The 25197-nt window shown below is 41.0% G+C and overlaps 2 protein-coding genes across 2 annotated transcripts; both read left to right on the top strand.

Annotated features, from left to right (window-relative positions):
- The first annotated feature begins 7543 nt into the window (after positions 1-7543).
- Positions 7544-15079, top strand: elovl4b (ELOVL fatty acid elongase 4b). The gene is made up of 7 exons (XM_059356761.1): positions 7544-7815; positions 9356-9447; positions 10061-10248; positions 10895-10975; positions 12432-12603; positions 12700-12827; positions 13679-15079. The coding sequence occupies exons 2-7, from the start codon at positions 9381-9383 to the stop codon at positions 13958-13960; spliced, it is 918 nt and encodes a 305-aa protein (XP_059212744.1). The 5' UTR covers positions 7544-7815; positions 9356-9380; the 3' UTR covers positions 13961-15079.
- A 2272-nt stretch (positions 15080-17351) lies between these two features.
- LOC131991430 (protein SOGA3-like) lies at positions 17352-23960 on the top strand. The gene is made up of 8 exons (XM_059356888.1): positions 17352-18539; positions 19122-19346; positions 20230-20388; positions 20473-20538; positions 21115-21384; positions 21475-21861; positions 22247-22909; positions 23040-23960. Exons 1-8 carry the CDS (start codon positions 17781-17783, stop codon positions 23148-23150), a joined length of 2640 nt encoding a protein of 879 aa, XP_059212871.1. The 5' UTR covers positions 17352-17780; the 3' UTR covers positions 23151-23960.
- Positions 23961-25197: the final 1237 nt, after the last annotated feature.

Below are 25197 nucleotides of genomic sequence, written 5' to 3'. Positions count from 1 at the left end.
CATCCTCATATCCAAACAATAGAAATAACACTAATGGCTCTCAAAAAACGACATAAAAGATGGTTGTATTTAATGTTGTGAAACAGCTGCTCCATGGCAGTTTAAACATGTTGTTAACATTATGAACTACGGAACTACTTGGTCAGGTTTAGGTCACAAAACCATTTGGTGATGTTATTTTGTTGTGAGTTAAAATAAGGACATGACAGTAACATTACATGACCTTACGTGGACTCTGTTATGTACTTAAAGTTAAAATAACTCAGCGTTGACTTTTTGTTTCTCACAGGACACCAACAGCAGTCTCCTGTGTTTGTTTGACCCATCCATCCACCCTGACTCTCTCTCCGCAAACTTAGTCGATCTTTGAACTACGTCACCTGACTTTCTCCTTTTCTCCTTAACTTCATAATTACAATGACCAGCTTCAAAGACACGAAAGAAGAAGAATTACAATGGCGACTAATGCTCAACAACTCCCAACAAACAGAAATATGGGTTGTAACAATTTGCTTGAGCAGATGACCTATGCAACATTTTTTTGGATCAGGATTAGGGATATACTGATACTGGATATTGATTTATACTAACACAAATAGCTGGATTAGGTATTGATGACAATATATAATTTTACAGTATGTTTATATAAATTATATGTTGTAATTTCAATTAATGTTTGAATATTGAGCATGTTGCTTATTTACTAAAAGGATTGCATTTGAATTGCATTTCCTGTTAATTTTGAAGACTTCTTTTTACCAAGTTGGTGGTGCATGATTTGTTCGATTTTGATCAAATATAACAATCCAATACATATATATCTGCATTTATTTGTTACATTTTGTTTTTAAGTGAGGAAAGCAAGGTTTAAGTCCAGCCTCGCTTTGCCCCACACATTAAAAAATGATCCCAGTCACTTCCACTGGTACTGAATTGGTCCGTAGTATCGTCCAATACCCAAAGCCCAGGTATTGACTGAAAAAGTCAGATCGGTACATTCCTAGTGAAGACTGTCTGAATAATCTGAAACTTTATCTTGACTTGTCTCTGAGTATTGTTGAAGCAGGTAGTTCTGCCTCCACACTTAGCTTGAGTTAACCATCCAGCTCTAAGATTCACAACTGGAGATAATTATATTACTCACCATCGTAAATTATATGGTTGCTCGGCCCTCCCTGCCTGCGAGATGTAATAATTACTGGTATCTTTTTATTTTAAGAAGCCCTTATCGGAAAATTGCCATCTTTACATTTCATCTTTACTTCTCTAGAACTGCGGTATTTATCTTGCTGCAATGATTGAACTGATGAACTGATGCTTCGGGAGCCATTTAGAGGAAATGTTAATAAAGATTACTTTAACTGCAATTATTTGCAAGGCCACCACAAAGTGAAGCTCTCATACCCCTCTGTAATTTCAAGACCATTTTAAATAATGACCCCATACCTGTCTGTAACTGCTTTAACCAATTCTCTGTTTGTTTATTGCTGAGTTCTGTTTGTGTCTGTTCCTGTTGTACTGCAACATTATATTCAATTTTCAGTATAACTGTTTACAGCTGCATGCCCAGCCAACCTACCCTGTATAAATAAAGGTTAAAAAATGTGTGTGTGTGTGTGTGTGTGTGTGTGTGTGTGTGTGTGTGTGTGTGTGTGTGTGTGGAAGAGCAGACTACAAAGTGTGGATGGACATGTGGCATGTGGAGAAAACTAAACGAGACAAAAAAAACAGAAGAGAAACTGCCTCGGAAAGATGATGATGAATGAAAATGGTGAAGAGCTGAGAGACGGGAAGCATAACACAGTGAAAGAGTGAAAAACTGAATAAATAGAAACTGAAGGGAGCAGGAAGTTTTGGCGAAAAACGGGGGAGAAAAAACGAATGAGCATGAGAAAGAAAGAATATAACAGGATAAGTGGTGCTCCATCATCAGCCCTGTGTTGAGGTACTTTCTGCATGTGGGCCCTTCTGGCCAAACACTACAGCAGGGGAGGGGCTCCCCTGATGCAGAGGGCAAATGAGGACACAGCGTGTGCACATGTAGAGTACATAATGTATTGTATGTATGTGTGCTGTTCAAATCCCGTTTTATGGGAAGCAGTAAAAAAAGCCCAGTTATCCTCAAAACGGCACAAGCTGTGACCTAATGCCACATCTAGTGAGCCACTAGACAGAGAGGGATCAGCTACTGAATGAAGGCAGTTAAATCTCAGCCCGATGCATATGCCTTTCAAATTAGAACCATATGAAAAGTCTCTGATGGAAAGGACTTGATCCAGATTACACAGAAACTGTGAAAGAAACCGACTCAAAGCAATTGGATGCAATCGGAGAAACTATAGTTAGGGCAGGAGCAGTAAAGAAAGCAGCACGAAATCAGCTGGTTATGGGAAATTGTTGAACTTTTCTGCATATGATCCACTGTGTTTCAAAGGAATTTTTAAGTGGAGTTGTGTGAGGTACTCAATTTCAGCGTATTATCTATGATAGATGGCTATCGGCACGCCCATAGTTAGTAAAAGCAGGCAGGAGTGCCTACACAAAAGCAAAGCAAAGTAATCTGAGGAGGCGGGCAACAGCTAAATGTATTTAAGCCATCTTAAAAAAAACCAGAAAAATCAATATTTGTCTTTGTGCACGCTATAATAAAACATTTCCTTACTGCTTTACCTTGCTGCCAGACAGCCCTGTCTAAGTTTTTGCAGGGGCAACTGAAGCTGGTTTATGCTCATGTTAAAGAAGAAACCAGACTCCATTGACAACTTGAAAACGAACTATTTACCTCATTTAACATGGGAGTTGCTGGTCTTCTGCTGCCTTAATCGTTTAGGGATTTTTTTGTGTTATAGTGTGACTTTGGTGAATCTGAACTAAACCCTTTAAAACGCTGAAGTCACACAAATAGCAAATTAACTGATCGACATGTTTTTTTTTTTATGTAAAGTTTGTCATTTTAACACGGGAGCATACGGCAATTTACTTCTGGAGCCAGTCAGCCAGTCAGCACTTTTTGGCACTTCCAAATTGGTTTCACTTTTCAGCCCCAGAGTTTGCTGCCTGCTTTAAACTTTCATGTTCTACGAGTAAAATTACTATTTTTGTCAATGGAGTCTGGAGGCTTCGACAAGAGTGTGAATATACAGATATACAACACTATTTTGGTATATTCAAACTATACGTATAAGTTGAATTTAACTTAAGATAAAATGCGATCTAATCCCGCCTCACAATGCATATGCATTGTGCAGAGATTTGTCTGTCATCACACATGGGTTCACATGCTCACCTACACTCCATGCACACAGAGAAACCATTGAGAAGAGTAAGTGTATATACACACTCTAAGAGCAAAAATCTCTTTAAGCCTGTAATTTCCTGGCTGCACGTGCTGAAAAACAGGCAGAACTTGGAGAATACATCTTGACTGAGTTATTCCTATCTGTGCTACTCCTCTCACACATCATCACCGATATGATAAAGTGGATTAATATAGTGTTGGTTAGTGGATGACTTTTTCCGCATGTGCGAATATGTGCAAACAGATGCTTCATGTTGTAAGATTTTCTCCTCCCAGTTGTAGGAGGCCCGTGTGAAAGAAATTACCACCTTAACAGGAGAATGTTTTGGAAAAGTGGTATTTCCCAATAGGCTTTTTTTTTTTACAGCAGTGCACCGCTCCAGAGGTATGTGGAAAGTGGTTCGTCCCAGGTGGTTGACTGTGAATGCAGCCTACAGAAGGAAATTTCCCTCACAGAGAGTTTGGGGTTTGTGCTCCAGCATAAATCACAAGCTAATATATCTCTGATGGATGCTTTGGAGGCTAAAAAGAGATGGCCAAGCTGGGTTGGAAATTGTGAAATGTTTACCCTTTTGAAAATGGCACTGCCAGATTCAGAATGTAATATGAAGACTATAAAGAGTGACAGAGTGTAAAGGAAGATTAACAGAGACAGCAGTTAAAACACAACATAGAGTGAAATTAAGGAAAAGAAACAGCAAAGAATTATAAAACAATGTTATGAAAGAAGCCAGAGGAAGAAAATAGGAAGGGTAAAAAACAGGAAGTCAAGTCACAAACACATGACATTTAAACTCCAAGATACACACGCAGATACAAACAGTCAAACAGCCAGCCAGAGAAGCATTAGATCACTTTGTTGCAACCACCATTTTATAAGGTTTTTTAATGTTCCTGGTACTTTCCAACATAAGAATCAAATCTATTTGGTAATAAAACAAATGTGCTTACCCAACAACAGCACTAAAAACTTATGAAGTCCTTATCAACCTTTACAAATAAAATAATTATATGAAAAATACTACCAATATGCTTTTTTTAAGGTGATATATCACTGTTAAAGTGTTATGTTGTGTCACTACCACTGTTGCAGGGTCAACCTCCTGTTATTCCAGTGTGCATTGCATTTGAAATAATTTTCATACACATACACAATCAGCAACAAGCTTCTGATTGGTCCACAGACTAAAGCCAAGGCATCATAGGGATGGCTAATGTATGGCTGACAACAATGTTGTGTTTTAAACATGGAAATATGGTTAAATAAGAGATTTGTTATTGGAATCATTATTATGAATTTTCGTTTTAACTATATCTGAATATGAATAATACTAGTTTCCTTCTTCCTTCTCCTTTTTGTTTGTCTCGCATAATATGTCCTAGATGGTCCTAGTCTTCTACTTTTTTTTCATTCTTGTCTTTAATTTTCATCAGCCGAGAAGAATATCTGATTTTAGATCACTTTTTCAGAATTCTCCCCACACTTTATGTCATATTTAACCACAAAACAAATCTAAAAAGTACTTTTTATTACCTTATTAGAAATGGAACTGTTTTACTAATACGGCACCATATATAACTAAGCCAGGAACATTGTATAACCATATCTTTACTTATATAATAGGCACATTAATCTTTGAACAATTTGTATGTAGAATTTTAATACACCGCAAACTCAATGAGACTCACTTTCCAGATGTCATATGAGCCATACCACAGAAACTCGGACTCGCTATATAATACAGCCAAGACTTGTAAGTGCACTTATTCAGGGCTGTTCTAATATTAAATATATTTATTCACCCCGCAATCTGCAGCCAGCCCAGCCTTCCAGGTTGCCCTGATGTGGTCAGTGGAGCTACAGGCCAGTAGTCAGGACATTTCTCATTAGAGGACCGCCAACGTGCCTCCTTCACATTCTGCATTTGCTACATTCTGAATATGCCAAACCAAAGGACCACACAGATATGAACGAGTGTGTGTGTGTAAGGGAGGTAAGGCCAACAGTGTGCAGACTGGCAGGCAGGTGAATCTGACAAAAAAAACAGTGCCAACTGGCACCACCTAAAGGATGGGAAAGTGATACCAGAAGCAGTCTGAGCTGCAGATGTAGACATGCAGTTTTTACACCTGCAGGCAATGAGCATAAAGATGGCAGTGGGTATGTAGATGACACATAAATATGTCCACATCTGCAAAAGTTACTTTGTAAATTAATTCAATAAATAGAACCCATTGTGTTTTTGTAATCACTAAAGGTTATTAACATGAATAAACACTGCACTACACAGTCTGAATGATGTTCTTTCCCAACACCAACAGCCTTCTTGCTCGTCCTGATGCCAGGAGAGGGATGATGCTCCGAAGACGGTCAATTTGAGAAATGAGAGGTTTTCTGTTGCCTGAGCAAATAACTGCAAGTACCATAATTACAGTGCAATTGCAGTCATGAACTGAACCATCAAGGGAAATCTGGAATAAATTGTGCCAAAGGAAACAACTTTGTAGTGTGGCAGTGTGCAGAGAGTTGGCCATTGAATTTACATTTCTTATCAGTCATGCCAAATTAAGTGGACAGTAATTGCCACTCTTCCTAGATTAACATCAGCGTTTACATATAAGATCCAAGTTCACAGCTAAACCAAGACTGTGCATATGTTCTAATCTTTCATCTGCAAGATATCCATCAGTGTTTAAACACACTGCAGCCAAGTGGAAAGGAATGGACAAAACCGCTGCTATTTTTACATAGTGGTAGTTTACAATGTTAATTTGTTCCTTTAGAAAAGAAAATGCTCATGTAATTTGGCTTATGAGTAATAAACTTAAGTGCATTAGACGTGTATTTTAAGTTAACTTAAGTTATTATAAGTATACTTTTTTTTTTAACTAAGGAGGCTATACTTGTTGTGCACTTTAATGTGAGTTCATTTCAGTGTACTTTGAAAGAGTATACTTAATTGTAAATAATATGGTAATGGTAATGTAGTGTACTTAGAAACAATATGCATATTTTCAACATAGTCCTCTACAGGATTCAATAGTTAGATTTGAACCTCAGATTCACAATCATATTTCACTCAATCTTTTGTTAATCCACATGTAATGTAGTGTTTGTGCTTCACAGTTTATGCCAAATAGCATAATAAAACAGGTTAGTGACGTATGCCTTTCTACCAGAAAGTTTGGGTTAACTACAGCAAAAAAGGAACTTCATTGTTGACTTACTGTAACAGAGTAAGCTTCAAAGAAACCTCTCCTGAGGTTCAGCAGGAAAGCTGGTTTGAGAGCAGGTAAACTAAAGAGCCAATGACAGCGTGACAGCACCATCTAGTGGGATAACCCGGGCAGAGACAACAGGGGAGGACCACCAGCAACCTGCAGAGCAAAAGTAGATGCATTTAGACAATTTTTAGGATATGAAAATATATGCTTTTATCCACTGGTGGAATTTGGCCCTCTTGGATGCCCCTCTGATAGATAAAACATGATGAAGTACCCTCCAACGTGCCCTCTTAGTGGACAAAATTTTATAAAGTGCCCTCCAGGGTGCCCTTTCAGTGGCACTGGTGCCCCACGTCATACAGCAGGTGCCCTTTTTATTATTTTCGCCCCTGCCCCTTCAATATTCTGAGTCCGCCAGTGTAGAAAGATGTTTGTATTTATACACAAAAAGCCTATAATGGGAATTTATATTGAGATGAGGGGATAGGCCTAGATAAGTATTTTTTACTTCAGCCTACAACCTTTTTTTGGGTCCAAAATTATATAAGGAAAATCATAGTGAATATTAAGTTAACTGGTTCTTATATCTATCTTATTACTTAGATGGGGCAGATGCATGTATATGTATAGGGCTATATATACTGTATGTGTATAAATGTTTATATGTTTATGTGCACTTGTATAATGGTGTCTATATGAGTATGTGTATGTATAGGCCTACGTATATGCATCTAGCCTACGCTGTTGTAGTTTATGTTGTTTATTTTTAGGTTCGAAAAAAATAATTAATAAAATGAAAAATGAAAATGAAATATTAAGTCATGTCATTGGTTAATATGTTTGGTATTTGGTTCATTTGTTATTCAGCTGCACAGTGACACTAAATGCCAAGGAAAGAAAGAAGAAAGTAAGCGTCTTTGTCACTTACAGCCGTGACCAGTGTGATGGAGAGCTACTTGGAGCCATGAGCGCGCGCGCACACAGACGAGACACGAGGGTGAATTCACGCATGCGCAATGCCATCTGGCTTCTCGGTGTCTAGGAGATTGCGAGAAGATGATGCGGCTGAGCTGCCGGCACGGACTGAATGCATAATTGGCCTATCTTAGACATAGATTTTCACTTGCCTTGTCTTAGTTTCTTGCCAAATTGCTGTTTAATGTCGAACTGTAACGGAAGCGGCGTAGATACCGAGTAGCAGTGACGGCAGGAGAAGAGGAGCGGAGCAGTAACAGAGGAGTTGGGCATCAAATTGCACCGGATGTCATTACACGCTTTTAAATATCTAGGACGTAAGTAAGGGTTTTCTAACATTGTGTATGTGTGCTGCGTTGTCGTAATTTGAGTTTGAGAATGCCATTTTAGCGATACCAACATTCACATTAAAAAACGGCTAACTTTCAATTGTCGTCTTATTTTTGGGCTTAATTAAGGAGGAGCCCAGCCCTTTGTCGACGTCAAATCAATTACTTATACATGGGGTCGAGGGAGACACTTTTGATAACATTTTATAGCCATTTTTTTTATGCTAGCTGACGTTATTATCGTCTTAATTCGCTCCCAGCTTCTTTCACCCACCTGTTAAGCCAGGGCGATAACGCACATTTGAATTCAAGTGTATTTTTTTTACCTTGTAAAAACAACTGAGACCCTTTTTAATGTTGTTTTCCCCCCACAACATTACAATACATTGTAACTCTAACATTGTGCAAGTTTTATTCTCTATTTTCTCCATGAACAAGCCGATTTTAGTGTGTCAAAGCACATGCAGGCAGATAGCCATCACACTGGTTTGTGGGTCGTTGGGCATTTGTACTTAGGCCTACATCTAAGCTCGTTGATCAATTGAATTTAAGCCTCTTGAGCGGTCCGAGCGAAACCTGCTGACACATGCGCCCCTGTCTTTTTGTGTGCGCACAAACCCGGTTAACCCTCTCTATCTGATTTCCCTCCGCGGCAACCAAACTAAACCCTGGGTGTGTATGTTGTTATATGAAGTCCTGCAAAAAATCCGATGATTATCTAGTGCTCACACCCATGTGCAGCATTGCTCCAAATACTCAGCACTTTCTGTCACTGGTGGACAGTGCTCACTGTATGCAGAGCAATTAATTATTGAAAGGGCATCTGATCATCGGATTAATTATAGATTAATATGGAGACACCTGCCTCTCAGCTCTCAGGTGGATAAGTGTTATGTAATACTGTATAATTACAGCCAATGATGTGTAAATTTCTCTCTAGATGTAGGATTATTACTAACTTAATTGTCTTTTTCTCCTGATAAAAAGTAAAAGGAGGTTAATAGATGACTTATTAAATCTATCTATCTAGTCAGAAATACAGAGAAAAACAAATTACCCAGTATCTTCCATCCTATTTCCTATAATTATCGCAAACTGTTGTGACTGGCCAGCAATCATAAGAATCAATGGAAAGTGCATTAGCATCTTGTGGAGGTTAATGTTACCATACTGTCAAATCGGGCAAAGAGAAGAGACGCCTAATGTGGTCTTTTAAGATGTTTACAATTATTCTGAAAAAATGTATCCACTCCTTGATAATCAGCTGCATAATCCCATTCTCTAATATGGAATATACACAGTCAGTATTTAACATACTATCTGATAAGAACCCATCACCATGAGAAGTAGAGGGACACTTGGGTTCAGTCCAGACATCATTGGCCAGTTTGTGTGAGCATGAAATGATTACGTAACGTAGCTCCTCGTGCCACTAGTTTAACTGATGGAATACGTATGGCCTGTAATTTCATTTGGGAGGCTCCCACTGACTCTCTTTCCTCCTTCTCTCTTTCTCTCCCTGCCACAGTATAATCAGGACCAAAGGCAGAGCCATGGAGGTTGTAACACATTTTGTGAATGACACTGTAGAATTTTACAAATGGAGCCTTACTATAGCAGGTAAGTCATTTACAATCACTTGTTTATATGTCACAAGAGATGCATGATTATCATTGTCATGCAAATGATCATGTAAATCTTTTGGATTAGAGTACACATTTTAGTCGTCTTCTTAGGTGAGTGCACGGAAAAATGCCCAGTTTGATCATTTTGTCAAAAGAAGTCGGTATACCTCATATGCTCATGTATGTGAGAATATAATTACATGATCGAGCTGCAAAGATTAGTTTAATTAGTTTCAGCCTTTCAAATATGGAGATTTCCTGCTTGGAATAATTTTGATATTGAGTTTGTTTTACACCCAAATATTTCATTAAGATAAAAAGGCCAAACTGGAGACTTGCTTGGAAACCATGTTTGCTTATTAATGCGGTGACGTCCTGTGCACTGTCCCTGTATCTTTACAATAAGGCTGAACTAAACTAAAGACTAAATTGTTATCATTAACCATAAGGATAATGTCAACAGAAACACAAAAACTGAAAAAAAATGTTGTAAAAGCACTGGATTATACTCAGACAGAATGCTACAATGAACCGCTGTTCTGTTGTTCTGTTGTGCCACCATACCCGACATTTTCCCACCTAATTCAAATTAACCCATTTTACTCCAGACAAGAGGGTGGAGAGCTGGCCGATGATGTCATCTCCCGTCCCCACTCTGGCCATCAGCTGCCTGTACCTGCTCTTCCTGTGGGCGGGGCCTAGATACATGCAGGACCGCCAGCCCTATACACTCAGGAAGACCCTCATAGTCTACAACTTCAGCATGGTGGTACTCAACTTCTACATCGCCAAAGAGGTAAGGACATGTATTAGGTGTTAAGTTCTCCCTATTACCAAATGGCTACATCTAAGAAACACTATGTGACAGTCAATCTTTGCTTTACCCTCAAATTTGAATAGTAACTGCTGATACAAGATCTAAAATCACTCTGTACTGTGTTTATAGACCTATAGGTAAAAGTATAACTCAATGCATTACAGTATTACATTGTTCATTGATGAAAGATGTCTTAACTCCAGTTAACTGTTCACAAAAAAACAACAAAAGAGAAATTACACCAGTGTAGGCACAGTATGCCACCAGTGATACTGCCCACTGTGACAAACTTGCTAATCAATGTACAAATGCAGACAATTACTCACTGTTTGACCACTTAAATTAGCCACTGAAATGGTTGAGTAAGAGTTAGTCTTATGTATGGGTGTTCTCTCTACATATTATCTCAACCAGTGACAGAGCAAGTGGTTTTGCATATCTAATAGGTCCCAGTTGTGTCTAACAACCCAGTGGTTTTATAGAAAACTAAAAAGTTAGTAGTAAAACATCCTTTCTTTTTAGAAAAAGAGTGTCAACAGGGATTACTCATGTTTACTGCAGTAATTGTTTTCTCAATATCTGAGGAAATGCCAACCATTTTCTGTGATTTCCTTCTTCCCATCAGCTCCTAATAGGCTCTAGAGCAGCCGGGTACAGCTACCTCTGTCAGCCTGTCAAATACTCCAACGATGTCAATGAAGTCAGGGTAAGCTCCCTCCAACACACACATCACCTAACACACATTCACACACCTTTGTACAACGGAGCAAACCTTTCTTGGGAAAACGTTAACCTAAAGGTGACGGAAAGACACAGAGAGAGATAAAAGTTTATATCTCTAGTGATTTCAGGACAAAGAGGGTGTGGCCTTCACGCAGATAGGCGGGAGTAATTTGTCTCACCACCGTAGCGCTCCGCCCCATCTCCATCCTCAGGCCTTGCTCCTCTCATGATGGCACGATGCCACACCACCACGGCTTAGAGAGCAACCATGTGTACTATGTGCATGTGTGCATCAGGCTGGTAGGAATAAAGAGTTAGAGAGTCCTATCCGTACGGCCACACAGGTCGTTTGTCCCTACCCTCTAATACAACCCACAGGAGCATTTCCTAAATTAGAGACCTGACCGGTGGCAGGAGATCAACACATCCTCATACCTAAACATAACAGTCAGGCAAGTTCAGACAAAACAACTACTTGGTTAGACTGAGGAAAAAATAATGGTTTGTTGCATTACTTAAGTTACGTGTAAGTCAAGTACATTACGTAAGTAAAAAGACATATGCAAGTCAATACAACTTTTAGTTTCACATGGGACACAAACAGTGGTCTCCTGGGTCAAAGTTCTGACTAGGGAGTTTCTCTGACGCCCCTAGTTTAGTAGTCTTAAAGTGAGAAAAAATTCCATTTTAAATCATCAATCACATTTTTAAAAACCAAATCGAATTTTAAATCATACTGAAATCAATATGTTCCCAGTGTCTGATTCACCAGAGAGGCTACAATTAATTCATTGAATGAGCTTCATAGGTTGTTAACACCAGCTATTGTCTGTAGCAACAGTGTTAGCCAACTAGCTAGCTAGTAGCTTTCAGAGAAGAGAGGCTGTGTTGCAGGAGGAGTGGCGGTTCTCCACAGCAAAAGAGGGACAGAATATGTAAATATGTTATCTAAGTGTGTTAAATTACACAAATAAATTAATAAATATAAAAATAGTAAGTGCTGGCACCGACTAACAAGCAACAATGATTAATCAACTAATCGCAAACTGCCCTATAAACGACCTAAAGATTTGTTTTTATAGCAATTTTATAGAGAGGACAGTCTTTAAATAGGAGAACACACAGAGTGATATGTGACATTTGTGACAGTGAGATGCCTTCTAGTGAATTCATCTGCAATATATAAATGTATTTGCATTTATGCTTGCAAAAACATTATTGTTAACAGTATTAGTAGTTATACTTCATTCAGCTGTGCTAAATGGATGAAATCAGTTAATGGCTTTTAAAGTGCTGATTAACTGGGACCTGAAGTAATGATTTGCACCAGTGTCTGCAGTTGTTTTCTATCCAAGATGCTATCATGTACGGTGTTGTTAGTGTCTACGATTCATCGCAGCAAGCTCCAATAATTCACTCCACCCTGTCCTTGTCTTCAGATAGCATCTGCTCTCTGGTGGTACTACATCTCCAAAGGAGTGGAATTCCTGGACACAGTGTTTTTCATCCTGAGGAAGAAGTTCACCCAGGTCAGCTTCCTCCACGTCTACCATCACTGCACCATGTTCATCCTCTGGTGGATCGGCATCAAATGGGTCCCTGGTGGGCAATGTGAGTAAAAGGATCATAATATTGACAACATTCAGCTGTTGAACTCATCAGATTGATCTTGTCGTTGTGTCACTGAACCCTTTTATCTTTTCACAGCATTTTTTGGAGCAACCATCAACTCTTCCATCCACGTCCTCATGTACGGTTACTACGGCCTGGCAGCTTTGGGTCCTCAGATGCAGAAGTACCTCTGGTGGAAGAAATACCTCACTATTATCCAGATGGTGGGCATTACTTTATAGATGTACTTTATTGTGTGTTGTGTGTGTTTTTGGTAAATTATCCTCCTAAAAAGGTGCCCAAAAGTGATATTTCCATGTCTTTTTTATTATAAAGCAGGTTGAGGTGCTATATAGATACTGTGAAAGTATCAAAACTCTCAACTACAAGAAATGTGTTGAGAAACCATGCCTTTAAATGTGCTATTAGGACATCTGTAAGGTTGTGATGTCACAATTATACTATATAAAGGTAGAAAGTGCTGCGATAGTGCCATTACAGTCATTGCCCGACTGCAATGATGGTGCAGAGATGCCGAGAGCCGGACGCAAAAGAACTAGGAAACACTGACCAATCAGAGCTGATTGGGCTTTTTCATGAGAGGGGCTTAGAGAGTCAGGCGCTAAGATGTGGATTGCCGTTAGGATTGCAAAGTTCACTTCGTTTGCGTTTACATTTTCCAACTAGAGCGAGAAAGTTGCATTCTGCAGTGTTGCAAAAGGCTATCAGTGTTGAGATGCTACTGACATGCTTACGTTGAATCAGAAGTTAAGCACCGAGAGCTCTACAATAGTACCACATGACTGTAGTGTAAGTGGACTAGAAAGGAAATGGCTTGCAGAAAATATATCGAGAAAGTCAGATCACCTGGTAAATTCTGAAAAAATGTGTCTGCTGATTCCAGTTATGGGTTGTACTTTACTAAGAGCAAAGTTACCACCTCCTCTCCATCGTGTCTTGTGCAAGTAACATGAATAAACACAAATAATCCCAAAATCAAATCCGCAAGAATTCATTTTTGTTATTTCACGCCGTAAATTCTGCAAATTAAATATGTCTTTTGTGCATTCAACAGATCCAGTTCCACGTGACCATCGGCCATGCTGGCCACTCCCTCTACACAGGCTGTCCATTCCCCGCATGGATGCAGTGGGCTCTGATTGGCTACGCGGTCACCTTCATCATCCTCTTCGCCAACTTCTATTACCACGCTTACCGACGCAAACCTTCCTCCACACAGAAGGGAGGCAAGCCCGTGGCAAACGGCACCTCTATGGTAACTAACGGTCATAGCAAAGTGGAGGAGGTGGAGGATAACGGCAAGAGGCAAAAGAAAGGAAGAGCGAAGAGGGAGTAAAAAAGGAAAAGGGCGAAGCTTTGCAATTAAAAGAAAGAGGACGGTTGTTTAAGGGCCAGAGAAGCAGGGAGGGTGGGGGAGGGATGAAGAGCAACCAGACTGGCTTCATCATCCCTAAATCAAAAAATGTAGAAGGATTTGTGACCAACTTGGAAAGGTGAAAGGGTAGAAGTGTGTTTGTGTCTGTAAGGGGTTTTGAGAGGAAGAGAGGGGTGTTGGTTGTCACCATAACAGTTTTATTTTTTATCAAGAAACGCAAGATGCTGACGATGTAGGCTCCGTGCTCTTCTGTCCAACTGTGTTTGGGACCGTAATAGGACCAAAATATTAAAAAAGGACCTGCAGACTGCTCAGCATCCACTAACTTATCAACCAAATTTCACCTCCAACTTTTGTACTCTGGATTCCTGTATTGTTTTAACTGAAAGCTTAAATAGTCTTGAATATGCTTATTTATTTTCTAGTGCTCTAAAAGAGTTTTAATGGATTTAACTTTTACCAACAAAAAGAACACGCAGATGTTTAAACCAAAGTTATTTTCTTGGGGGATATTCTTGTTTACGGATACTTAGAGTTGAGCAAAGTTAGCAAACTAAAAATTACAATAAAACATAACTGCCATTTACTGTATTTACCTACATTTCATTCATCTACACTATCGACAGTACCAATCCAAAATGGACTGGAAATGGACATTTCTCTGCTGTCTCATATTGATATAACTGTGCTGCATTGACAGAATGCTATTTTCTTCGTGTTCATTGTGAATTAAAAACCTGGTTTAATACACGTTGGGGGACGGGAGGGCCGTAGTTTCTTTTAGTATTTATGCAAATTTGTGGGTATCTTTGTTATAATATTTTTTTGTGGGTCCTCATGATTTATTTCTTTTTGCTGTGCGATGTAGCCGAGGTGAAAGAACAAGAGATTTGAAAAATTCAGCTCATTATTGTCTCACTGCCATGTAGGACTGAAGGGAAACTCCTCCTGAAAAGAGCTTCTTCTTTTTTCTTTTTTTTAAGAAAACAAATGGTTATTTCATTGTCTTATTAAGAATGAGAGCAACACAGCTTCTGGCTGCACATATAACAGAAATAAAGACAATGTCAGCACCCCATAGTTTATGTTTGTGTCTTTGTGTTGGTGGGAAAATCTATTGTAAGTCAACTTATTTAACGCCAAAGTAACTCAACATCTATCAGATCAAGTTGTGACCTATTAGGAACGTAATCTGGAGCCGAAGCCTTCCCAACCCCCATCGTTTCCCCTCTCTCTCCTCACTCCTCTCCTTCTTTCATCTGTCTTCCTGCTTGGGATCTGCAGGATGGAGAGGGCTCTTCTAGGTGTGTGTGAGAGGCAGAGGTAGGCTGTGTCTTTGGCCTGTCCAGACAGATCTGCCCTAATCTTTGGGGGTAAATTGGCTTTAGCTTCAAAAGAGCTTATTTCCACGTCACTCGATGAGTTACCCAGGAAAGCAGGTCACTGGAAGAGAAGCCTTTACTAATCTGCCACCAGGTTGCTTCTGCACCTCTTAAACTGTATTGAATAGTTAACATTTGGCTTATACTATTGATTTCTTGTGGAAAATATTGTATAATAGGTGCACTTCTGTGCGATAAAGGGGAGAGAAAAAAAGAAATGCACATTCTGGCCCCAGATGTTAACCTTTGTAGAAGAAACGACCTTTGATCCACATATTTTTCACACTCTGCATCCATTTCTTTATAAGAAACACACAATATCCCAATGCTCTCACCAAATTGTGCATCCACTAATGGCATCTATTAAATTATTCATCCACAGTCTTTTTCCTGTCATCCATAAACCTCAGATCACACCCATTCTGTTATTTCTGATACTTCACATTTCCAACCTACATGCACTACTTTGCAGCTCTTATCCTGGTGCACCACCACCTGTATCTTCTTTGCAGCCATGCCATCAGGGTGGAGTTGGATGAAAGGAGGCCTAAGGGTGGAGATGTGAATGATAGACTGGGTGAGATGAGTGAGAGGAGGAGTATTTGTCCTCCACAGGGACACAGAGGGATCTAAGCCAGGGACTAAGAGGATTTCAGAAGGGCCAAGGCTTTTCTATCAAAGGCATTTAGCACAGGTCACTATAACCTGCACCCCTGCTGCTGCAGGAATGTGCATATATGTGCCTATATGATGATCAGACATACTATAGAGCTTGTATGAACGAGTACAGCCCTACTGCAAGTACACCTTGACATAGAAGTTAATATATCCCCATGCAACTCAATATTTAAAAGTAAAACGAATTGCTGGTTCTCAAACATGTTGCTCTTCTCCTGCCTTTGATAATTAACAGCAAGTAGGCCTATCAATTCATTAGCTGACTGACCCCCAAGCCTGGGCCAGTTTGGTAAAGGGTGAGGGTCAGTTTGCACGGGTTAAATCTCTGCAAACCTGACCCGTCACTCAGTCATCTCATTAGCAATTATATGACTAAGGAGCTCATTCTAGCCTACCGGAGTGGAAACAGTCAGCGTTTTACTGGCTCGCCGTCTGTGTGGGACAGATTGCTTTCAGAGATTGTGCTCAGTCGGTTTTGTGGGGAGAGAGCGCCCTCTGTTGGGCGTGAAGGGGACATGAGGGGGACACATGAGAGTAGGTGAGACGTACATATTGTATGCATATGTCAGATAGTTTATGTATTTAAGTCAGTACTGTCAAGGTATAAACAACGTTATTAGAAGTGAAACAATTAGTCAACCAATCGATTAGTTTGACAGTAAATAATCAGCAACTATTTTCATTATTTATTAATAATTTAAGAAATTGTTCATGCAAAAATGACATTACATGTATTATATATATTTTGCACTCTTCGAAAGCTGTATGTATTGTATTATATATATGATATATGGTGCCCACCTATCTTTTATGGATGTGGAATTTTCCCAAAAATAAAATCAATTCTACAAAAAAAAAATCTTAGGAAATAGAAATGCCTTTATCTTGAAATTGAATTGTTTTCTTTTTTTTTTCTAGATTCTGAAATGTTAAGCAACCACCTAAATATTCTGGTACAGGGACATGATTAAATTAAATTAAATTTGGATTGATGTTGAGCGTATATACTTTATATCATAAATGCAAAGTCTTTAAAAAATAGTATTCACCAGCATAAGAATGAAATGGAAATATACTGCCTTAAAAACCTGAAAAAGAAAAAAAATGTTTATGTCTTTTTATTTATTTTTTGTTATTGTTACTAATTGTGTTGCTGATAGATTTTGTATCTTTTACTGAATTAAAAAAAGTTTGGAGGGGGTAAATGGGGGATGGCGGTGTCTACAGCTTCCTGGTTTGACGTACATCCTACGTCATATGGTCAGTGCCCCTGCAGTGCCTGGTGGTGCCCTGTGTCAGCGAGTCTGCTTAATTCTCTGCGGTAAGAACTCATCCATTATGTGGAGCTCTCTGTGAAGATGCATTCGTCTGGACTTTTACTTTAATTTTCACAAATGTCTCGACCACTGTCTGTCGGTGCAGCAGGCTGCAGTGCATCGCTAACAGTCCTGGACAAAAACAAGTAGAGCTACACCTCCTGTGTAAAGTTGGGTCAGGAGATGAGGGTGTGAAGCGGCATCTAGTGGCTTGTTTACGGCTAGCATCTTCCTCAAAGTTACACCTATCTTTTTGTGTGAATGAAGGCCTAAACTATAGTCAAACCGGGCTACTTTAGTGTACATTAAAACTTTATGTTCAGCTGTTTTAATTTTTTTCACTCCTGATAAACAACTAGAAATGACAGCCTGTGTTTGGAGTTTATATTTTTAGCGGAGTAAAACATGAAGGCTGCCGCCGGCGGCGCTGCAGATCCTCCATCATCGTCAACATCATCGACAGACAATAGCGCAGGGAGGAGGAGGAGGCACCACCGGGCTCCCTCGCCGGCTACAGCCCAGGAAGGGGCAACCAAGCGAGCTCCAAGACCCCCAGGCAGGTCCAGATCCCCTCTTCCCGCAGGAAGGAGCAGGAACACTGGGGCGAGGGAGTGTCTGAGGTCCGCTGACGGAGGGGAGAGAGAGCCCCAGAGCCGCGGCGGGGCAGCTGTTCACCCGGATGGTGCTGAAGCTGATCTAGTCGGACCAAACAGGGCGGATGCTGTCGGGGAAGATCCGACAGATTTATCAGCATCGGCCCGTCGCTCTGCTTTACGCTTGCCTTGCCTTAAAGGCGACTCCTCCCAGCGTCTGTTGCCCGGCAGAGGCTCCTTCTCCGTAGCGGAGAAAGCGAAGAAACCCGGAGAGGAAGGCGGCCGCAGGGAGAGAAGCGGCGCGTCAGCGGGCTGCGGCGCGGGCCTCGGTTTGGGTCTGTGGAGAGGAGGATGCTTACAGGCTGAACTCATCCAGTTCCACCTGCAGAAGAGACTGAGAAGAAGCGGGGCGAAGATGCAAACCAAGACTGGCGACATGGATGCGGAGGAGGCCGCTGTGGGAGAGCCGGAGCCGGCTGCAGAGGCGACAGAGGCGGGGTCCGTGACACAGCAGGACCAGGCCTATGAAGACGAGATGGAGAGACTGCTCGAGGAAAATGAAGATCTGAAGGTTTGATCAATCATATATCCTCTGTGATCAAAATATGGTAGAGAAAAATACAACGCATCATCCCACAAGAATCCACTTATGTGTCATATTAGGAGGACAGAAAAACATGTTTATATGTAAAGCCTGAGGGCCCATAACATGGGGCCACATCACTCTATATAGGACTATATCTTGTGTTTTTAGTGTCACAGATAAGTAAACATCTATCGATTTGTCTGTTTAACATCCTCCATGTCTTCACAGAACATAAAGCTAAGACCTATGCTGAAAATACACTGGCTACATAACTAATTGGTTATTGATCACATTGATCTGCTGGAATCAATAATATCTTGTGTTAAAATGAGGTTGACAGTTGCAGGAAATACAGCATAGAAGACATAGTGGTAAAAATAAAATTCAAGCATCTCACATTCATTTATGGCACGTAAAGTAAATTTGTCTGAAGCTGATTATGTTTGGCTCAAGTCCAACACATCCATTACTCCATCTGTGGAGTCAGAAGTCAGATTTTAAAACCACAAACACAAGAGATTAGTTGGTCATAACTGTGACACATAATCTTTACTATGCACCCACTAGTGTGAAATTGAGGAGATGAGGACCGAGATGGACGAGATGCGGGACACATTCTACGAAGAAGACACGTGTCAGCTGCAGGAGATGAGACGTGAGCTGGAGAGGGCCAATAAAAACTGCCGGATCCTGCAGTACCGTCTGAGGAAGGCTGAGAGGAAGAGACTGCGTTACGCCCAGACAGGAGAGATCGATGAGGAGCTGCTGAGGAGTCTGGAGCAGGACCTGAAGGTGCGGAGGGGAGGGGAGGGTGCTCCGCTCTCTGTGTGTCTGTCTGGGAGTAATCCCAAGGATGTGTGTTCTCATTAATGTGTGTGCAAGCTTTTAATGTCATCAGGGCCTCAAAACGTTGCATTTCCAAAACGATTGCCATGGTTATAGCTTTGAATCCTCTGTATTTTATTGGTTTATAAATTGTGTTTGTGTTATTTCGTTTTAAAAGAGTATGAAAAGCACAAAGATGGTAACATAATTGTAAGTCATAATTACAAGTGGCGATAAAACGTGAAAATTAAAACACAGTTGGCCAAGTCAGATGTTCTTCTGTCTTTCACCTACAAAATGTCACTCAAAGATACCAACCAGGAAAAGGCACAAAACAACCACAAAGAAACAAAAAACAACTACAAAGAGCCAAAAAATGGCTACAAAAATGCAAAACAGCTTCAAAGAGACTATATATAGACTTATGAATAGGCACAAAACAACTACAAAGAGATGCAGAACAATGAAAAGATGGGCAAAACAGAACTACAAAAAGACACAAAATTACTGCAAAGAGACTTGGAATGACTAAAAAGAGACACAAAACAACTACAAAGAGACACAAAATGACTGTAAAGAGACACAAAATGACTGCAAAGACTCAAAGCAACTAGCTACATAGAGACACAAAACAACCACAGGTAAATAATTACTACAAGAAAAAAACTATTAAAAAGTGACAAAAACAACAAAGTGACCCAAAGAAAACTACAAATGGAATTTAAACAACTACAAAGAGATACAAAACAACTATATAGTCTGTGTGTTTTGCTCTGTGTTTGGGAGATGGTGGGGGCTTTTGCATGTCTGTGCTCAGGGGCTCATTGTCTCATAATTCGCCAATATGCAGGTCGCGAAAGACGTGTCTGTGAGGCTGCACCATGAGCTCGAAAAGGTGGAGGAGAAGCGCACAAAGACGGAGGAGGAGAATGAAAAACTGAGACAGAAACTCATAGAAGTGGAAGTGACCAAACAAGCCCTGCAGAATGAACTAGACAAAACCAAAGAGGTAAGTAACTTCCATAGATAGTCTATTAAAAATGTAACATAGGCCAATTCTAGCCCATTCATTTTTACATTTACCATCCAACAGTCTCAAAAGAGAAGAGGAAGCAAGGACGTCCCGAAAACAGGAAAATCTGCACAGACTCCTACAGAGGTGAGAGGTTTCTACCAATAAAGAAATAATTTCCCCAAAATGTTGTTTTTCTTTGTGTCTTGCATGAGCCAAAAGTAATGGAGCTCATGATCAGGAAGGATCTTTCTCAAGAACATCTGCTGTCCTGTTTGAATTATTATTTTTCCCTTGTCCACCTTCGTGAATATTTGTTAGAAATTGTCAGGTAGACTTAAATTAAAATGCATAGATCCTGCAGGTTTCACTCACATCCTCATGTAATGGCTTCTAGCTGAACATCTTGCTTTCCAGCTCAGGGCCACAACAGGCCAAAGCAAGTGCTCTAACTATTTGAAAAAAAAGTATATTCAAATGAAAGCTGAGAGTTTGCCAAGCTTCAGGAATTACTTTAAACTAAGCAGACGTCAAACATCCTCTTGGTCCAATGATAGAGAGCGTTTTGGCTTAGAGAGACAAAATGTTCTCTTTAATCTTAAATCCTTCCATCTTTATGTCTTATTGCGGAGACCAACTTTGTGAACTTTAGGATTAGGTTTTTAACCATTTCTACTTTAATGCACACCAGTAATCACAGTCTGTGTTGTCACTCTGCTCCAGGAGGACAATGAGGACCTAAAGTGCCAGCTGGCTTTCATCAAAGAGGAAGCAGTGCTTATGAGAAAGAAGACAGCCAAGATTGACAAAGAGAAGGACCGTCTGGAGCAAGAGCTGCAGAAGTACCGTTCCTTCTATGGTGAACTGGACAGCACCCATCCTAAAGGAGAGGCTGGGGGTCCGCCCACCACACGCGAATCTGAGCTGAAGCTTCGACTCCGCCTGGTGGAGGAGGAGGCCAACATCCTGGGGAGGAAAATAGTGGAGCTGGAGGTAAACGCTGATAACGCTAAATGGGGGGTTTTATGTTAATATCTTTATGGAAGTCATGTGAATGTTTCCTTTTTCCCCTCTACCCCACAGGTTGAGAACCGTGGGCTGAGGGCGGAGCTGGATGACCTCCGTGGTGAAGGCGAGGGTGCTGGAGGCTCCGGTTGTGGGGCCATGGGTGGGTCCGGCTCAGGGCGAGGCCTTGGTGATGATCTGACGGAGCTCCGGCAGCAGCTGCAGCTGGTGGAGGACGAGGCAGAGCTGCTGAGGAGGAACCTCGCTGATGCAGAAGATCAAAACAAGAGAGTGACTGCTGAGCTGAACAAGTTACGGTTCAAAGCCGGCACCCACGAGGGCGGAGCCAGGCATGGGGGAGGATCGGGCGGAGGAGGAGGTGGAGGGATTGATGGAGCAAAGGCAGAAGCCCTGCAGGAGGAGTTAAAGGCAGCAAGGCTACAGATCAATGACCTGAGTGGAAAGGTATGACAAGCTGATAATATTGACATTTATTTCCCTTTTTTTGCCAAAAAATAGTGTCCAGTTGTGCCTGTTTTAGGAAATTACTGCTTTCTGAGTAGACTGAGTATTTAGCCACAGTAGCAGCTCTGTGATGCTGAAACATAGACAGTTTATGAAGAAGAACAGCCTGACAGCTCCCCAGAAGTGAAGCCAAAACATTAAAATCACTCAAGTGGCATGCAGTGAAGGTCAAAAACCCCGCCCCCTCCATGTTAGTGGATGATTCTCATACTAAACTACTCATACTCATACTAAAAACCCAAGGTCAAAAGGTTCACCAAAGCCATGTTTGTCCTATTATGTATAAATCTGATTACAAATTATCCTTGTCTTCGTCTCTATCCAGGTGATGCAGCTGCAGTACGAGAACCGTGTCCTCCTCTCCAACATGCAGCGCTATGACCTGGCCTCCCATCTCTCCCTGCGGCCCAGCCCACGGGACAGCGACGCAGAGAGCGATGCCGGCGGTGCCACAAGTGGTCGCCGCGAGAGTGACGAGGACTCCACCTCCTCCCGTCTCCTCCCACCACACCGCAAACGCGAGGGCCCTGTCGGAGGGGAGAGCGACTCAGATGAGGTCAGAAACAATAACGGGAGCAGCCGCTGCCTGACGCCCACACGGGGCCTCTACACCCCCACTGGACCCGAGGGCGCCGCCTCCTCCGCCTTGGCCCGCTTCCTGCCTGGTGGCCGCTGCAGCCTGCGCGAAAGGCAGCAAATGACTGACATCCGCATGGAGGCGGAGAGGCTCGTCCGGACCATGGACCGGCTCATCGCTGACACGGCCACCATCATCTCAGAGGCAAGGGTCTTTGTTTCAAACGGCGACCTGATGTTCGGGAGAGGAGGAGAGGAGGGCGGAGAGGAGGAAGGGGGCAGGATCAGGGAACATGAGCTGCTGTATCGCATTAACGCTCAGATGAAGGCCTTCCGGAAAGAACTGCAGAGTTTCATAGACAGACTTGAAGTACCGAGGCTTGAGGACAGGGAGGCGGAGGAGCCGCTGTCGGTGAGACACGTTTTAAATGTTTATGAGTTCTATGTAAAATGTCTGAAAGAGTTCAATGCTGATTCTGTTTCTTCCCTCTCCTCACTAAATCCAACCTCCTGGTTTGTCACGCCACTCTTCCTCCGCCCAGATGTTCCAGCCGATCATTCTGCTCATCCTCATCCTTGTGTTATTCTCCTCCCTCTCTTACGCCACCATCTTCAAACTAGTCTTTCTTTTTACTCTTTTCTTTGTTCTGTGATGTACGCCTCCCTTAAGTCACATCATCCCTTGTTTGTTTTTTGCTCTGTTGTTTTTCTTTCCTCCCCGCATCATTTGTTGCCAAGGTAACCAAAAGCACAGGAAAAGCTCAGCACTTGCCAAGGCTGCAGACACTTTCAAGAGAGTGTGGCTAGATTCAACACTGGAGTCCACATTATCCATAACACATCTCTGCACGTATCTGCCCCCCCGAGAAGGTGAGTTACAGTGTGTACCTGTGAAAGATTATCACTTCTTGGTAACACAGGAGCTGATAATATCCCAGCTCTATAACAAGTTACTGTTGTCCTGTCTATGTCAAAGATCTGATCCTTGTATTGCAGCAGAGTGAAAAAAAGAAAGAAAAAGAAAATGCTGAAAAAGAAAGAAACAAATAGAATCCAGGTGGCAAGATTGTTCCATTTCCTTGAGCACTTAAAGGACCTCCAGTCATGTAGGCTTTAGACAGATGAGATCTGTTTAAAGGGAATATTTTGACATTTGAAGAAATAGAATAATTCACTTTGTTGCTGAGACTAAAATGACAAGAAGCAAGTGGTTAGCTTAGCTTAGCACAAACACTGGAAGCAGAGGGAAACAGCCAGTCTGGCTTTCAGCACTTTATTTTGTAACACACTTTATTAAATGTGCAACGGTCAATCTCAGGTCACTTCAGTTATTTTTATGCTTTTTAAGTGGAAGGACTGAGTTTTTACCACATTAGCAAATACAATAAAATGTAGCCACATGACATCAATGCTAATAGCATAAGAACACTAAGCACTTTAAATTAGTTTACCAAAACTATTAAAAAAAAAAACAACATAGTAGCATCTGAGAATTAATTTGGGTAACAGGACTGAACACTGAGATTGACATTATCAGTCGTACTTAAAATATGATTAAAAGCACAGAAGGTAGAGAGAGAGAATTTACAGTCGGCCTTTAGGAGACTCAAATAAAGCTACTTCCTGTTGATCATTGTGGTAAGTCCCAAAAAAAGCTGAGGGATAAATTAATCAGGGTAACAGGAATGAGTGAAAACCTGGGGACATATTAAGAATATCTGATGAGAAAAAGGATTCTAACCGTTATATTTCATGATGTGTGTAAGTGTTAGAGTGGGGACAGGTCTAGATTATACTTTTACAGTGTTTTAGGTCATTTTTATGAACATTATATCTTCAAACTACAATTAGGACAGGACTGTGCTTGATAATATAATGTGTTATACATATTCTGGCATATCTTTGCATGTAATGTCCTGGGGACTAAAAAGATACAGATTCAGCAGAATGGCTCTTTTACATGTCCATGGATTAAACAAATGAGATAAAACATGGTAATTAGTGCGCTTTAGAGGTGAGGTTTTTGTCTTTGGAGAGAGCCAAGCTAGCTGTTTCTCCCTACTTCCAGTATTTGTGCTAAGCTAGCTAGCTGCTGCTGGCTCAGCTTCATCTTTAGTGTACATGAGTCATGGCAAGACAGTGAACAAATGTATTTATCAGATGTCTCAATCATTCCTAAAAAACAACTGATAATTGGACATAAGGCAGATGAAGACCATAAGATAAGGCTGAAAGCCTTGAAAAGCCAGTAAGTGGTCTCTGAGGTGACATTATGTGGTTGTATAAGAATATGTTCCAGTAATGGAGGTCATATAGGGTTTAGCGTCGCTTACATCAACCTTTGAGGTCACAAGACTGTAAAGAAGGAAACCTAAATCATCTCTCCATACCATACCGCCTGATGTCCTGGTTTAACCTTGTATCTAAATATATTTTTTTCTTGTAACAGGTTATGACAGCAGCCGCTTCTTCTTTGTTTTTTCAGAACGACACTTGCTGTACCGTCCTGCTGTTGTTGCCTGAAGGTAAAGTAAGGATAAAGTTTGTTTTTATCCCCTCTCCTTAACTCACAAGGGATTTGTCATTTATTAGGGAACACAACAGGTGGAGGAATAACGGTGGTGATCCCAGGGCTTCAAACTGGAAGGAATTCTGATGATCGCGTCGGGTGCCAAATGTCAGATCATGTCAGAGGGGGGC

Source organism: Centropristis striata, chromosome 18 (genome assembly GCF_030273125.1).
Source record: "Centropristis striata isolate RG_2023a ecotype Rhode Island chromosome 18, C.striata_1.0, whole genome shotgun sequence".
NCBI classification, from domain to species: domain Eukaryota; kingdom Metazoa; phylum Chordata; class Actinopteri; order Perciformes; family Serranidae; genus Centropristis; species Centropristis striata.
Note: the sequence above shows the minus strand (reverse complement) of the source record. Positions and strands in the feature narration are given on the sequence as shown.

Coding starts and splice junctions, on each gene's coding strand:
- elovl4b (XM_059356761.1), top strand. CDS start 9,381: ATGGAGGTTGTAACACATTTTGTGAATGACACTGTAGAATTTTACAAA. Junction 12,604..12,699: donor ATGGGTCCCTGGTGGGCAAT/GTGAGTAAAAGG, acceptor ATCTTTTCACAG/CATTTTTTGGAGCAACCATC. Junction 12,828..13,678: donor ACCTCACTATTATCCAGATG/GTGGGCATTACT, acceptor TGCATTCAACAG/ATCCAGTTCCACGTGACCAT.
- LOC131991430 (XM_059356888.1), top strand. CDS start 17,781: ATGAAGGCTGCCGCCGGCGGCGCTGCAGATCCTCCATCATCGTCAACA. Junction 19,347..20,229: donor GTCTGGAGCAGGACCTGAAG/GTGCGGAGGGGA, acceptor GCCAATATGCAG/GTCGCGAAAGACGTGTCTGT. Junction 20,539..21,114: donor CTGCACAGACTCCTACAGAG/GTGAGAGGTTTC, acceptor ACTCTGCTCCAG/GAGGACAATGAGGACCTAAA.